Here is a 15,918-nt window from a genome sequence, read left to right as displayed (position 1 = left end):
ACTCCGTTACTCTTAAGGACCAGCGGTTATCTTCTCTTCGCCTTATCTCTAGCTGGTGGGAAGTTCCGCGGTCAGCTTTTTAAACATAAATAGGACAAAGGACTAAAAGCCTTCTCTGCGGATACAGCGCCGCTGTATCTGTCGCCTCTCCACCTTCTTCGCTTTCAGTACGCTCTTTCGCTTGACAAAACGACGAACCAACTTTCCCAATCATCTGTGCTTGTCTCGCTTGGATTTTAATAACATTTATCTTAAAATATGTGACGTAAATTGGCGCCATCGTATTTCAGTAGCTTTGCATCCCTGTGGAGGCAGCGGTAGAAATACTCTCCCCCCGAAACCATTTTTGCAGTTTTCAAAACGAAGATGAAATGTAAGAAAAAGTAAATGCGAGGTCAAATACAAGGGTCATGTCTACTGAAGTTTTTTAAAAAAAAAGATGCACTGAATCAACTCCTTAGCAGCTGCAAGTTACGCAGTCGATATCAGCGCCATTTATACGTTTATTATTTTGTTTATCAGTTTCCCTGTACAGACCACATTGTAACAGCTACTTAATATTTTGAATTGAAATACTTTCGACAACGGTCCACCTGCGGCAAACGTAACAAAGTGTAGCACAACATAATGTTCCAAATGTCTTGAGTGTTAACTCGGACCATGCTGCCATCAATGAGCGGTGTCTAAGATGGCAGTTCGGAGAAGCACATTTGGGGAGGCATTTTTGGGTGCGCACTCGGAAACGATGTCGTTAAAGAATTCGTATTTTTGTCTGGCCAATTGTGGCAATTTTTGAGAAGGTCTAGCTGTGCTAGTTGCCAGAACACAGGGCTTATGGTACTGAGAAATGAATACAGGAGCTTCTTGTGCACAAAAGACTCCTTCGTCACCTGACTCTTCCACATACTCCAAACATCTTGGCCTTTGAAAACAACCTGCGAAAGTGGTTGCTCTCGGTAGCCATTATTGAAAAATTTGCGAATGAAAGAGGTCTATGCACGTTTTCTAGCGTAGATTAACGAATACTTTTTAGCCTACGTCTGTCGAGGACAATCTAGCCCTGCTCTGAACCTGTTATTGGGCGGTGCTCAGTATTGCTACGTACTTAGCCAAACTCTCGCGCGCCTGGCCTCCCACAGGCACTAACTATCCATCTATGTAATAGGCAAACGAATCTGTCAAAATAATCATGCAGGGTCGAAGAAATCGCACACTTTACACGAGGAAAGACGTACTGAGTAGGAGGGGTGAGGGTTCCTTGAAACATGTAATTTTTTTTTGGCTAGTAGTTTCCAGGGAGTCACTTTGACTTAGAAAAACATTGTTTTCTTTTAGAAGTCATATTTCATTGCAGAAATTGGAATTAATTTATAGTTTGCAATCAAACAATCCTGAAGAAAACTATATACGCCAAGTATATTGGTAGGAACTCAGCTTCAACTTTGCCCAGTTGTTCAAGCGAGACCCTGCCTTTCTTAGGTATCAGTATTGTTGAGGAACTTTCTTGCAATACTCAGTATAGTGGAAGTGTAACTTTCGTGGATCGGACAGTTGGGTTCTAAATCATGAACACTACTTAAAATTACTGTTCCAATAGGTTCATAAGGCGCATAGGGCAAGCAAAACAGAAAAAAAACAATTTCCTGGTGTCTTGTTAATCTAAAATGACGAAATCATCCTCAAGATCTCTGATTGACTCGCAAGCTTCTACACTTTTGGGTATAGCCTGAACACATGAAGTTGGAAATAAAGCGTCGAGCAAGCATGCCTGATTTCTTTCTTTCTTCGATTGGAAGATCCATGAATGCATACCCTCGGTATGCATTCTCGATACTTGGTATTAAAATTTCCGCTTAAGAACTCATATGTAGCTTTTACAGAGCTAGGATCAATTCTGAAGTACTCTAGGCTTTTCGGATACAAGCTGCAGATCGAAGACAATGACGAGCCTTTCACTGAATATTAAAGATTGTTTAGCATCGTCATAGTGGCGTTGCATCTGATTTTTTCTCACGAGAACTCAATGCGAATGCAGAGATCTCGGTGTGACTGTATACAGCAGCGGTCGTATGTTTTTTTTGTATCATACAGAGGTTTCAAATTGCAATTATTAAAGATAACTTTACTCAGGTGACTTCAAACCAGCGTGTATCTATGACCCTGAATGTTTCTTTAGTTCCTGAAAAAAGACTTTATCACAGGAAATCATGCTGCACTCTTTAATTCGACGACCGGAGCTGACAACGGTGCAGGTTGTCAAGACATGCAGTTTTTCGTTCGATATGCCCGAACGTACTCTTTGCATTTCTATGATATAAAATACTCGCAAGGAAGTCTTCCAGGATCCCACACCGCTTGTCTTTCACATTATCGAGGCGAAATCATTATATGTTCAATTAGCAGAAAAGCCGTCCACCGTTGTTAACCGTCTAAGGCACGAAGTTCCTCACTGGCGTCACCATGCTCTTGCATGACGACAGCAGTAGATTATACGATAGTGACGTCTACAGAAAAGAAGAAAATATCAATTTTCTTTTGAAGGCGCGGGCAATTCAACAAAGGACCTTCAGATTCCAAAGCGAGCACGAAATCCATAGGCCACGAAACTACGTTACTTCTTAGCGAATAAAGGTTAACCTAGTGTAGGCTCTTTCTTACGACTCTATGCTGATGAGTAGGTGTGTTGTTAGAAAGGAACGAATCTTTAATGAACCTCGCAACAGAGCCCACGTTCAGACAACGCTTTCGCATTCTCACATGTCAGCAGTCTTAATTGTTTCTGCTCAATGTTTTCCCCTGCGTTATAGCAGGCGGTGCACAGGAGATCCCACTACAAGGGCTCTGAATAAGTTATAGCACACTTCACTATTCAGGAATGGGTACCTTTGCATAAGCTTCCGTCTAAAAGGGTACATGTTCTAGCTAAACATGCACACAATGTTGGCCATGTAAGCTGACATCGCCAAGACGTTCTCAGAGTGCGAAATATCTCAATAGTAACTATTCAAGCCGATTCGAAACTTTCCTAAATCTCCGCGGTGTCACGCATTGAAGTAACTGCTGTGCTAATAAGAGTGCCGCGTCTGCTCTTCTTGAGCTCTCCCATTTCGAAACCTTTTCGCAGGAGACCCGACGATGACGGAGTGCTCGGCAGGTACAAGAGAGGTAAGCACGTTTCTTCCCTTGAAAACATTTCTTTGAGAAGCTGCTGTGTTTCCCCCGAACGATGTAATGCACTTGAAATTTCGTTATTAATAGCAATTCAGTCCAAGCACGTGTGTAATTTCCAATGATTGCAGAGTTTTGAGTGCCAAGCTGCAGAAGCGGCAGTCAAAATATATTGAAGTGGAAGGGCGGGGATTTATATTTACATGCGAATTTTCATTGGGCTGACAGAAATCTCAGCCTATGGGCATTTTCGCCATTCGTACTGCAGTACTATACTGCACTGTGGTTGTAATGTGGCCACTGGCGCCGGCTGTCACAACTTGTTACAAATAACCATAGGAGGAATAAGCTGAGGATGATAATGCGGATTTCGAAACAGAACAAAGGTCTTTGGGAAGTACTCATTCGGAGTCAGATGTTAGCTCAATGCGCTTTTTTTGCCGCGTTTAAAAGGCCTCGTAATTTAAGTGGGGAGGTGTACGGCAATGACAGAAAGATTTGTTTAGAACATGTGCGTCTAGAAAACAACACCACACATTACTACGAACCACGTACTTGTATATAAGACTGCTATATTTCACAATATTGTCACGTGTTCTAGGCAGCTGTTACAGTTTCATCAGGGCTCTCAAAGCTCCTATACCTGCTGTTGGCCACGTATTACAGACGCCACCGGCAATTCCTCAAGTTCCGTTTATAGAAGACGGTGGACGCACCAAACGGCGTATTAATCTCCACCGTATCGGAGGACCAAAATACCTGAGCGCAAGGCGTGCTCGTATGGCATCTGCCTCACACCCTGACTGGCCCAAAATCGAGACTGCTTGGTGAGGTGGACAGATGCATCGGTGTCCGTCTGCTCTGGGCGCGGCCGCACGCCGCGCTTTCCCTGGGTTTTTGCACACCCTTTCCCTGCGATTGTGGCATGTTTACGTCGGTCGCGCTGGTGGTCACCAATGGTAATCGCAGTGCTGCGAGGAGAACAGAACATATTTTGCATGTTTCCATTGCCACATACTTCTCTTTGCTTTCAGTAGTAAAGAGATATTTCTCCTCAAGGGACACTACATGTCAATGTTATAACATTCCATAAATAGCAGGCATAAAGCTGTTTTCATTCACCAGAAGTGTTAAGTTTTTTTAAATGGGGCAGCTGAAATTTCTATTATATCATTTCGTGGAGGCTGGGTTCACGCTACACAACCACTGTCAATCAGTGCACAGTGAGTGAAGTTAATTAAATGCATGCACGATCTCCCTTAAAATCGTAGAAAAGTGCAAGAATTCTGTAATGTTTATGTTAACACACGTGAAATGAAACCATTAGCACGAAAGGTCTTCACTGTCCGTTCTAATATATGCAACAACAATAGAATTCAATTAAAATAAAATTTAATCATTGGTTCCCAATATGCGCCTACTCTTGTGCGGACCGAACACAATGACTTTTCGTCAACAGCAGCGACTTAATCGTAGTTCATGATCGACCACTGAGATTAGTGCCGCGTTTCTGCCACAATGTTGTCAACGCCAAAGCATGCAGCGCACATCTGTCGCTACCGCCACGTAGCTTAAAGCACGACAGAGATGTCCACTGTGCCAAAGGGCAGTTATGATGCGCCTTTCTTTTGCCTTCGAAGCTCTCCCTCGCTCTTCGCCGGTTTCGTAGCTTAAAGCGCTGCTAAGGTGTCCACTGTACCAGAAGGCAGTTATGCACATGTTTTGCTTCATCTCAAGATCAAATGAAAATTAAATTTCCAGACACGGTGATCTTGGCTTTACCCAGCGATATGAAGCTTTCACTTCAAAAAGAAGGGTGTCAGGAGTAACCTGTATGGAGGAGCAGCAAAAGTGCATAGCAACCATCATTGCTCCTGTCTTCTCAAGTCCACTGAATGCCTTCTTGGACAGGGAATACATCCGCGTGTGGCCGAAGTCAGTGGAAGGGGAGCTGGAGGTTGTTAGCGCTAATACCGAGGCAGGTGAAATGACGGGAAGGCATGCCTGGTTAGTACACTGCATTGTAGTGCGTTCTCAGCGTCTTTTTCCTGCGACGCTGCCTTGTGATTTTATTTTTCAGACCAACAAGGTCATCCAACGAGCGGTGGACAACAAGATAATCCCACGAACGGTCGAGACCCTACCTTGCCGGACAATGTAGGCAGAGACCTTGAGCTAAAACTCATGGGGCTATCCTTGGACCGGTTGGCTGACAATCCCAACATACATCCTTTTTGGCGCACCGTTGGCAAGTTTGTGGCCCGCAGAGTACTGAGCCCATGGGGACACATCTTGGGATGGTTGCTCCACGCCGATCCTGCGTATTGACGCTCAACGGCAGAGAAATGGCCTTGACGCAAGACTAAAGTTTTCGTTATCCGTAATAAAGGAAACTAAATAGTACTGTAGGTTCGTTGCACCTACACACATTGATAAACAAGAACTAGCGGGATATATATAGAATAAAGTAGAGACCACTTCACATAGGCCTAGACATGCAGATTTCGAAGATGAGGTCTGTAATGCGCCAATATTTGTGATGTTACCCTTCGCCAAAGAGAGCTTTCGCCGAAGGAAGCCGCAACGCACCACTGTTTTAGTTAATCTGCAGCTAGAGAGAATACAAAGTAAATATTTTGGGAAGCTCTGTCATATTGTCGAGCTGTATTGCCATTTTCTGATAACTGTCAGCGTGCTACACAGAATTCGTAACCCCAGAATTTTTTTTAGCTTTCTTGGCAGCACTCTGCTACGCTGCAGTGAGCGGCTTCTGCAGCGAGGGACACAGTCTAAACAGCTGAGCGTTGCATAAGTGCGAGTTTTCCGCGCCCCATAGCACACACCAACTAAATAGACACGCGCACTCTAAAGCGTTTACGCAAAAATGTACAGTCGATCATTTCCAGTGATATGTTGAAAGAGTTATTTCCCTACCTGTTCGCCATCATATTGCAGATTTCAACAGCAGGATACGGATGGACATAGCACAAGAACAACTCAGTGTAACAACCCTCCGCCTTTATAGCGAGCAGAGGCGCGATGTCCTATTTACGGTCACCCGCCGTCCCTCCAAACAGTTTTGCGGACACAGTAAAAAGTTAGGGCGGCCAACAGTGAAGCACGTGTGTCGATGCTGGATCGAGGAATCACTTCACGACAGTCACTTCTGTAAAAAAATGGATAGTTACAGCCAGCAGTTCAAAGGACACAAATAAACAATTAAATAACTTAGCGGAAACGGCGCGACGAGCCTTCTAGAAGGCTCTTTTTTCACCCGGCCACCGCTCCTCCAAGACGTCAGTGGCTCAGATTTCAACGAGGCGACATGACGTCAGGCGTCACAATGACAACGACGTTAACGCGCGGGCAAAGCGCACAAACCAACGACCGACACACCACGCCCTCTCCTATGACCTCACGATGGCCCCACCCAAAGTCACCACATGACGTCACGGTGTGACGTCATGCGTCACCATGGCAACCACGTTAGCTGGACGTCACCACTCGCAAATACTGCATCATCTTTTTTCCATACATTTTCATTTTTTTTAGTTAACGTTTTTGCACTTGCTACGTGTTTTCCCAGAATTTTGACATCAACTGTTTTCACGCCCTCATACTATATCGATGTCCGGTACTATTTTGACATCTAAGCGGCATTTTTGGCTTCAATTAATTTATTAATTACTCCACACTGACCAAATTTTGACGTGCATTATCCTCACAGCATACTCTATCACACAGTATCACTTTCTTTTCGCTGAACTCATACGAATGGAGAATTGCTGCCGACCCTTCATTCAGACACGAAATCGTCGAGGCCGCCAATGTTCACGCCCAAGGACTGATAAACGGGGTGGCGGCAGACTCGAGCCTGGGCGACACGAGAGAGCGCATGCATACCTTCAGTTAGCTGACGCAGACATATCGGCCCCACCCATCCCTTACCAACCACCACCATATCCTGTGGCGCCGCCTACAGACGCGAACACTCCCCACCACCTACCTACTATTCTGCATCCACCCGGGTGCTTTCACCTCATCCTGTTACTTGTGGTCCCACCCCACCGCTACCCTAACACACATCCTCATGGAGTGTCCGGCTGATCCTCCCCCGCCGGGCTCGGAGCTCTCCACCTGGGAGGAATGAGAGGCCTCACAGCGCGCGACGGACCCGCACCAGCAGAAGACCGCCACCATACGGGCCGCGGATGTGGTGCAGCGTCATGGCCTCCAAGACATCTAGCGCAGTATAAATGCCTGTATAAATGCTCCCACCACGTAGCCAAATTCAGTTCCAAGTCTAGCATGTGCCCCATCGTTTCTCTCCTGACTGTGGCTTTTTGCGTTAGTTACTTTGTCTGGATGGTCGTTCTTCTCTTTACATTTTATTTTGAGGTTCGGCGTATGAGCACTCTCGTTAGTTTACCCTACCTGGTGTTCGTATCTTCAGTAACGAGCTGAAAGTATTAACTTACTCATGTCATCAGGAATTATTCTCTGCTGACAACACAAGCGTCGATTATTCGGTCGGTTTGATGGAACAATTTGCTTTCGAGTCTTGTGTCCAGATTAATCGTTCCAACAGTTGTGGTCACTGTTTGGGTTCCGGGGATCCATACACTAGATGATTATGGTGATGTTGGTCGGCGTGTCCTCCGCCCATGTTCTGCCATGGGGTCCTGTTGATTGCCTTTGAACACACTGCATGTCACTGGAAACAACCCATACCGTCCCCACCGCTCTACGTTCATGCTTTTTGCCACAACGTCCCTGGTAAATTTACGGGGCTACGACCTGAAGCGTGAATTACAACGACAGCTCTAAATGGCAGGTTCGAAGAAATCGCGGCGCCGTCGTCGTCCGTGCTCTCCTCCTCCCCACCGGGAACGGTCACTCACGCGTGACTCTCGTCCGTGTCACAAGCCAACCAGCAGCCATGTTCGAAGGGTGCTAGAGTGCGGCATACATGGACGGAAGAAAACTAATCACAGAGCGCAAGTTACAACTGCTTCTTTTTGGAACCTCCGTCGACTGAAATATGCTTCTGCTTGGCGCATCAGAGACAACGAAACAATGAACAGTGATGAGAAAATACACTTTCTAAAAGTGGAGCTAGAAATAGAGCGCACGGGACCAAGTGACAGTCGCTAACTATGAATTGCGGTAAATCTAATCTTTAGAAGGAAACGGCAGCTGTTTTGAAGCAACGCCACTGATGGTTCACTCGTGCATGCTATTAGCCGCCTGAACAAAGAATGACAGAACCATCGACAATTTCATTTCTAGATGCCCTTTCCTTCTGCCTAATAAAAAGTTATAGAGGTCACCTAAGGCTACTCGCGTGCTTTGAAGATGAAAGCTTTAATTTTTTATTTACATTAGTCCTTTCTTTCTAATGACCGAGCTGCTCATTAGTATAGAGTGGTAAGACAACACGTACAGTCTTTGTCAAAAGTAACCGGGCACAGGTGGTTTGTTTCTTAGCCGCGCAGCGAAGCACTCATGGCAGCCCTTAAGCTATCACTCTGTGTAAAGTAAGGTGAACCCTTGTCCTCACGTGCTGACACCTTTCGGTCCCGAGGGGTGCCGTAAAGGCTGGGTTATGCGGTTGAGAATCAAAAACCTGTTGCCCGGTGACTTTTGGCAAAGGGGGTGCACTAGGCTAATCTTTATTCGCCAAGAAGCAACCTAGAAATCTGTGTGGACTGTGTGCATGAGTTCCAGCTTTGTTCTTCAGTACTTGTCCGCTCTTTCGCTGAGGTTTTCTTTACAGTGTGACGAGAGCGGTTTTAGAAAAACCTAATTGTCGCTCTCTCACCTCCACCCATGTATCGACCGTTATTCTTAGACCTGCCAGGTTGGGTGGGCAGGAGAGTTGGAAGGTGGATGGTGACTCTGCAAGCTAGTTTTCCCAGTGCGTTTTTGAATTCGATTTCGCCGTCGCCAGTTTGTTCCGTTGCTCCGTGCTCCTCTAGTGGGTGAGGCCAGGAGAAGGGTGAATGTAGGGGGGAGCGTGATTTGTGGACACTTAGTCCTGCACTCTTAAAAAAAGCTATTAAAAAAAGGGTAGTAACTGCTTAAGTTACTAACTGTGACTTCATTTTACTAATTTTTATCAGCTATTTACAACCCTCTTTAAGGTGCAGTTAGTGCAAGCAGCCCTTGCTACGTTTATAGTAGCCGTAAAATAAACTCAAAGAATATAACTGACACAGACTGTCTTGCCAATAAAGCGGTTTTTTAATTAGATATTTCTGCAATTGCGTATGGTTAGGTAGACTAAACTGTATCTAAGATCGCAACTTAATAACTAACACTGGTATCTTAGCGCAACCGGAGAGAGCCACTAGCCCGTAAATGAGAGTATGCTTTACGGAGTATATAAGACTGAGAAAAATCTACGTGTGCACGCGCAGTGCGCGAGTGTGACTCTTTCTGACTTCTGCTTTTCCTTCATTCTGAACCTTTGTGTGCGCACGGTAAGGTTATTGATGCCATGACCTCGCATAATTTGCACATGCAATATGCGATAAGCCTAAACCTAAGTGTGTGATTTACGGCCAGCGCGCTCTGATAGCTCTGTCTGGTTTCGGGAATCAGTAAAATTGACTATGAAGCTTTTTATTTTCCGAGTGTGCACAACTTTGACAACTCTCGCCAGCACACTACGATGAATCTAGCGATATATGTGAGTTTCTCTTTAATTTCTTAGTAGGTACTACTAGCCACCCGTTACTAACTGCGGGTAGCGGCTGTCACTAACTCAATGGGTTAGTAACTGTTACTAAACTTCCCGTTACTAACTACAGTTACTAACAACATAGTACATATGTGACAACCAGTTAGTACCCCAAAGTTAGTAAGTACTACTACCTTTTTTTGTAAGAGTGTGGTACTGGAATGCTATTCCAGGAAACGAAGGATTTTATCAGGAGATACAAAACCATGAAATATGCGACCTTGAAGGAGGAGATAGAGCTAGCAGTATTATCGAAATGAGTATATGTAAGGTAAGAGAGATAAGGAAACTTAACATAAGCAAAAAATGGAGCATAGAGGAGCCATGAAAGAGCAAGAACGGAAGTAAGATGTTCCCAGTGACCAGATTTATCAGATAAGATAAAAAAGCGGGCAGTGGGGAGGGGGACGCAGTAGACGTAGAGGAAGAACTGCAAAAGATGCCACGTTTCAGCCACAGTAGTCCCAGTATTAAATATTAAGAAAGAGGCAAACATGGAATTGAAATTTTGGCAGTAACAAGAGAGAGAGGGAGGAGAAGCGTACGAGCAATAACGAGGGGAACCACACAGCTCTAGAAAATCTGACAAAGTGCCGCTAGCAGTCCTGCGTACCCTCGCACAAGAGCTGTAAGTGTACCGGAGGCATGGAAAAGCGCCAACTTGAATTATTCATAAAAATAAAGGTAGACCGGTCAGTTATATATTGGTTCTTCGCTAGGTGTTCAGTCAGATAATAGAACCCGAGCATTTTTAGGCTACGATCACCTAAAACAAAAACACTGGATACGGTATTCGAGTAGGGTACAGATGTACGGTACCGACACGATATAGATGTGATTCATGCCTTGTAACAAATGAAAGATTTTCATAATATGTGAAATGCATTTTCTTCCGCACAAAAAACATCGGACAGAGAGAGGAGATACACGCAGATAACAGGTTCCCATACGTAGCATTGCGCAAACAGTGCCTGGAGGGAGCCAACGTGAGTTTTGTAGAGAATATATGCCACAGCCACCATGGTGTACTTTGTCCTGAACACGGCCCAAGCGAAGGCTGCCACTGATTTAAAGGAACAGTGAGTGGCATTGGCACTGGACGCATGAACGTTGCCTTGTCCGATCAGCATGCGGCACTCCCACGACTGCGTCCGCGCCACGTGAGCGGTGTGTCCGGGGCCGCGCATATCGCTCACATGACGCGCCTGTTTAACCGAGCGCGCCTAGCCAGTTCCGTCTCGTTGTGCACCAGCGATGTATGTACCGTCTTTGTCAAAAGTAACAAGGCTGCATGGTTTGCTTCTAGCTTGTATAGTGGCGCCCTCGTGGCTTTCCTTAAGATCAAAAGGTGCTGGAAGATAAGAAGGCTCCCAGTCCTTACCTTTAACGACCATTCCAGCTTCAGCGAAGCTGTAAGAGCTCCACTGCATGAGCTAGAAGTAAACCATGCAGCCTGGTTACTTTTGACAAAGACTGTACATTTTAATGGCACGGGAGAAGTGCGGCCTTCTTGATTGGGGTTCTGACTTCCGTGCTGATGTTTCTCCTTTCCTCTTCATTCAATAAATTTGGGTTCGCCAAGGTGCACAAACAACCGAAGTAATTCAACGATGCCGACGTATTTGCGCAACGCTTGATAGTGCAGCTGCGTAATAAATTAGTTAAGGAATTTACTGAGCATTCTCCCTCACATATATGAAGTCAACCTTTTATAAAGGAAAAAAAAAAGTCGTGTGATTTCCTTTAGGGCATTTTTTCTCTCTGGGCTGAATTCACGTTTACTGTTCTTTTTCTTGAAATTGGAGGCCTATTACAGGGATTACCTATATCCAGGTGCATCGATTTGATTAGCCCTAAGGGCCACAGCATTTCTTACCTTTTTGCTGCACAAGTTATGAAACGAATGACATGTGCACGCTGCACAGACACCTTTTATTTCACCGTCTTGCTTAGAACAGGGTGTCCCTTACCCACTTTATTCCGAATAGGGCCACTGCTGAGTCTTCTGTGAAAACTTTGTGCCTTCGAGCGCAGTTCTGCACAAAAGAAAAGAAGCATCATCCACGAGATGAACGGCTTAATTTATTTCTTGAGCAAGGTGTGTTGCTGGGCAAGTTGATTAAGGAACATTCATAGAAACACAGCGCTGCAACAACCGACGAGAACAAGGAGGACGCACAACTGCTCCGGCTAACAACTTTATTTCCGAGGGCAGCGGATCCGCGCCTTTTGTACACATATACAACCGGAGGAATTGTTACGCACGCGCAAAGATAGCAGAGTTCGAACACGGAAGCTACCAATAGATATGCCATGTTTTCATTATCGTCGCCCACAACCAATAACGCAGCCCGGACGAGCAAAAAATAAATAAATTGGCTGAAAAGTGCAGCTTAAGTGCCAGAAAGCGAATACAGCCATTTTCCCGTACCCGCCGCGGTGGCTCAGTGGTTAAGGCGCGCGTCTACCGAGCCGGAGCACCCGGGTTCCAACCGCACCACGGCGGTCGCGTTTCGATGGAGGCGGAACGCAAAAGGTGCCCCTGTACTGTGCAAAGCCAGTACGCGTTAAAGTTCCCCAGGAGGTCGAGGTTAATGCGGAGACCTCCACTACGGCCCTCTTTCTTCCTTTCTTATTTCGCTCCCTCCTTTATATGTTCTCTTACTGCGCGGTTCGGATGTCCCCCGAGATATGTGAGACAGTTACTTCGTCATTTCCTTTCCGCAAAACCAATTTTCATTTTTTTTTTTCATTTTACGGTTTTCGACGAGCTAAAACAAGGGGGTAGAACGGCTCTCTCAAATAGCTCGCACCTTAAAAAGAATTAGATAATCATCAACGAATCTAAATATTTTTTTGAACTTGAGAATTCGCTAGCTTTTTGCTAACTTCTCTGTCATGCATGGCCAAGAAGATATCCCTGCTACCTTATTCGCGCGGCTTTTGCGACGTTGTTGTCTTTATAGCTCTTTCATGGTCACTCGTTTCGCCGTGGTTGCTGTTGGCTTCATTGACATCATTTTAGATTTGTTTCATTGCGCTCTCTGCTTTTGTATTTTCTCTTAATCCGTTTTCTTTTTCCCGCTTTTTTTTCGCTTGTTCGGGTTGCGTTGTTGGTTGCGGGTGACGATAATGATAAGGCGGCGCATCTATTGGTTCTTTCCTCCTTCGAACTTTGCTGACTTAGCGAGAGCGTACCGCTACCTCCGGTTTTCTACCTGTATAAAAGGAGAGGATCGGTTCTCTTCACAAAAAAAGCTGGTAGTCAGCGCAGTGGTGCGTCCTCGCTGTTCTCGTCTGTTGTCTGCCAGCGCTGTGCTTCTCAGAATGTTACTGTACTTCGTGTGCTGTATGCAGGAAGCTGTTAAGAAGAGCGCTTCTTTAAGCACATTCGACAAGGTTCATCTGACGGCAGTATGCACAACCTTCTGTACAAGCAGATCAAGAAGAATGGAAAGAAAACTAGGCTTCGTAGTGCAGGGAAAAGCATACAGATAAATTTGCCCTTTTAAAATGAATTACCTAATGCGCTTACGTAAAGTTCGTAAGCGCGGAAAGAAATTGACACCACTCCGTCAATATTTGTATTTCTCAGGATGACAGCTCTGGAAGCCTGTAGGCATGAAACTTTTTACATGTTACACCGCCACACTGTTATTTTACGCTAAGTGTAATTAGTGTCGAATGATTTTGGAATCAAACATAAAATAAAACGTCTTCTGCCAGTTTCGATTCAAATCTCAAGCTGTGATATCAAGCTGTGATAATGTGTCCCGAATGGAATGGTGAGGAAAAGACATGCAATTTTTGTGATTTTAGCACTTGTGTGCAAGTGTTAAGATGTTTGTAGCCGTATGGCCGTGTTTGTAGCCGTATGGCCGTGTTTTTAGCCGTATGGCCGCGCTTGGGTTGATGTCATTGAGTAATTACTTCCTCCTTTATTACTTGTGTACAGTGTGCAAGATGGAAAATGCTAGAAAGGTGGCCTTGCGCCTGTTTCTTCTCGTGGAGAATTTTAATGCGATAACAATTTGGCTGTCGTCTCACAAAAAAATTTTTGGCTTCGCTACCACGCAAACTTTCATTTGGTTGAAACGGCCGTCACGTCATCAGTGCCACCAAATTTGAAAATCTGAAGACCCCCGAAATTTGGAAGTTGCCCACCCTGAAAAATACGCAAGGATCAACGGAAATTTTCGAAGTAGGCCTAGCACAGAAGATAGACTAGATAGATCGGTGGGAAATAGTGGGTGGATTAAGGCGGATTAGTTGGTAGGATTAGAAAAATTCTATCCGAGAATCCAATGGAAGGTACTCGAACATTCCAGAAGGTGATGACTGAGGCGCACCACGCAAGGGCAATGGAACCGGTTCTAACCAGAGTTTTGGCAGGAAAATTGCAAGAACATTAGACACTCATTGTAGACACCGTAGCGGACAACCTAAATGCTATCGTATTTTCTTCGTTACGGATGTGGTCACGAAGGTCCCTAAGTAGTTTTTTGTTTCCACACATAAGGGGGGTATAATGTGGAACCAAACAAAGCACGAAAGAAAAAGAAATGAAAACAGTCCTTCCTCCCGTCTTGCTTTGTGTGATTGTGCTTTCTATCGGTAATTATGAATGAAAGCCAATGCTCTCCACTATCAATTATTTCCAGTCTCTTCTTGTACCAGTAGTTACTGTTGTGCGGAATATACATGGAGAGCATGCTGAACTTCTCTGTAAATTGTAAGCCATTTTTTAGTATGAATTCAGTACCGGCACGTGGAAGAACATTTTGTTCTCTCTACAGAAGTTCGAACTAAGAGCTCTTAAAAACAGCGCTTCGTGATGGATCATCTTAATTTATTGCTGCTCTGTGTCGCATTGCGAAGTCTTTTTTTTTTCCCTATATGTGCACTCCGGAGGACAGGGAGGTAGACAAGATCAATCTTCAGCTTTTACTTTCCCAGACTCCACTTCTTCAGCGGAACTAAACCTGTTGTATTTGCAATACCTTTGTTCCGGCGATATTCCAAGTTATTGTGCGGTAAGAGCACAACGACGATAGCTCTTTCTAGTACAGCACGCTCTTGATATTGTGAACTAATATATAGTGGATATCAACAAGGTCAAGAACAAGGTAAAGAAAAACGTAAAAAAAAGTAAAGTAAAGAGGTCAAAGCCACACAGGAATACCGGAGACCCAGGAGAAATCATCCGGCCGCGGCGATTCTCTTTCGTTCTCTACCTTTCGCTCTCTGGGATTCTGGGGTTCTCTCTACCATCTGGGGTTCCTTTACGTGCACTGACATCGCACAGTACACGGGTCTGTAGAATTTCTCCTCCAAAGAAACTCAGCCGCCGCGGCCGGGATCGAACCCGCGTCTTTCGCGTCAGCAGCCGAGCACCATAACCACTGAGCCACCGCGACGGCTCTGTGCGTGCGTGCGTGCGTGCGTGAGTGCGCGCGCGCGCGCGCGCGTGTTTGTTTGTTTGTTTGTTTGTGTGTGCGTGCGTGTGTGTGTGTGTGTGTGTGCGTGCGTGCGTGCGTGCGTGCGTGTGTGTGTGTGTGTGTGTGTGTGTGTGTGTGTGTGTGTGTGTGTGTGTCACGTAATTTGAACCAAGGATTTTAAAAGAAGAGGTAAACCGCAGCCCGCTGAAACCAACGATACATTGCTTGCCGTCATGTGGCGCTCCGCACAATATTTTTATTGCGCTAAATTAGTTAATTAACTGAGATGAATTATGCAAATTTTCAAATATTCATATTAGTGCCAAGACCGTTACGTTAGGTTGTAGAGCAGGTTTATAAACAACCGATCCAGTTTATTTAGTATCGTATCTCCTACGGGGTCCTTTTTTCCGGCATGTAAAGAAATATAGTTCAGTAGCGTGGCTTTTTGGGCTTGTTGGTACATCTTTCTAATACACTCTGGCGCAGCAAAAGACGAGGACACAAGAGACGAGAGATGAACACAACAAGCGCTAATTTGCATAGCGCTCGGGGTATTCGTCTCTCGTC

At 45.2% G+C, this 15,918-nt stretch overlaps 1 protein-coding gene across 11 annotated transcripts in view; it reads left to right on the top strand.

The window, feature by feature from the left end:
• The window catches only part of LOC149334583 (uncharacterized), a 122,616-nt gene that overhangs the window by 91,567 nt on the left and 15,131 nt on the right, over positions 1 to 15,918 (top strand). For 9 of the 11 annotated variants that reach the window (XM_089555199.1, XM_089555196.1, XM_089555200.1 and 6 more), the window contains one exon: positions 3,125 to 3,165. The exons of 1 other annotated variant lie outside the window; for it this stretch is intronic. In XM_089555199.1, coding sequence (XP_089411325.1) covers positions 3,125 to 3,165 — 41 coding nt within the window. Of the gene's footprint in view, positions 1 to 3,124; positions 3,166 to 5,248; positions 5,572 to 15,918 lie in introns of those variants that run through there. One more of the 11 variants, XM_089555201.1, reaches the window with a different exon arrangement.

This window comes from Amblyomma mixtum, chromosome 8 (genome assembly GCF_055824585.1).
Source record: "Amblyomma mixtum isolate Tamu chromosome 8, ASM5582458v1, whole genome shotgun sequence".
NCBI classification, from domain to species: Eukaryota; Metazoa; Arthropoda; class Arachnida; order Ixodida; family Ixodidae; genus Amblyomma; species Amblyomma mixtum.
This window is presented reverse-complemented; position numbering and strand designations above follow the sequence as displayed.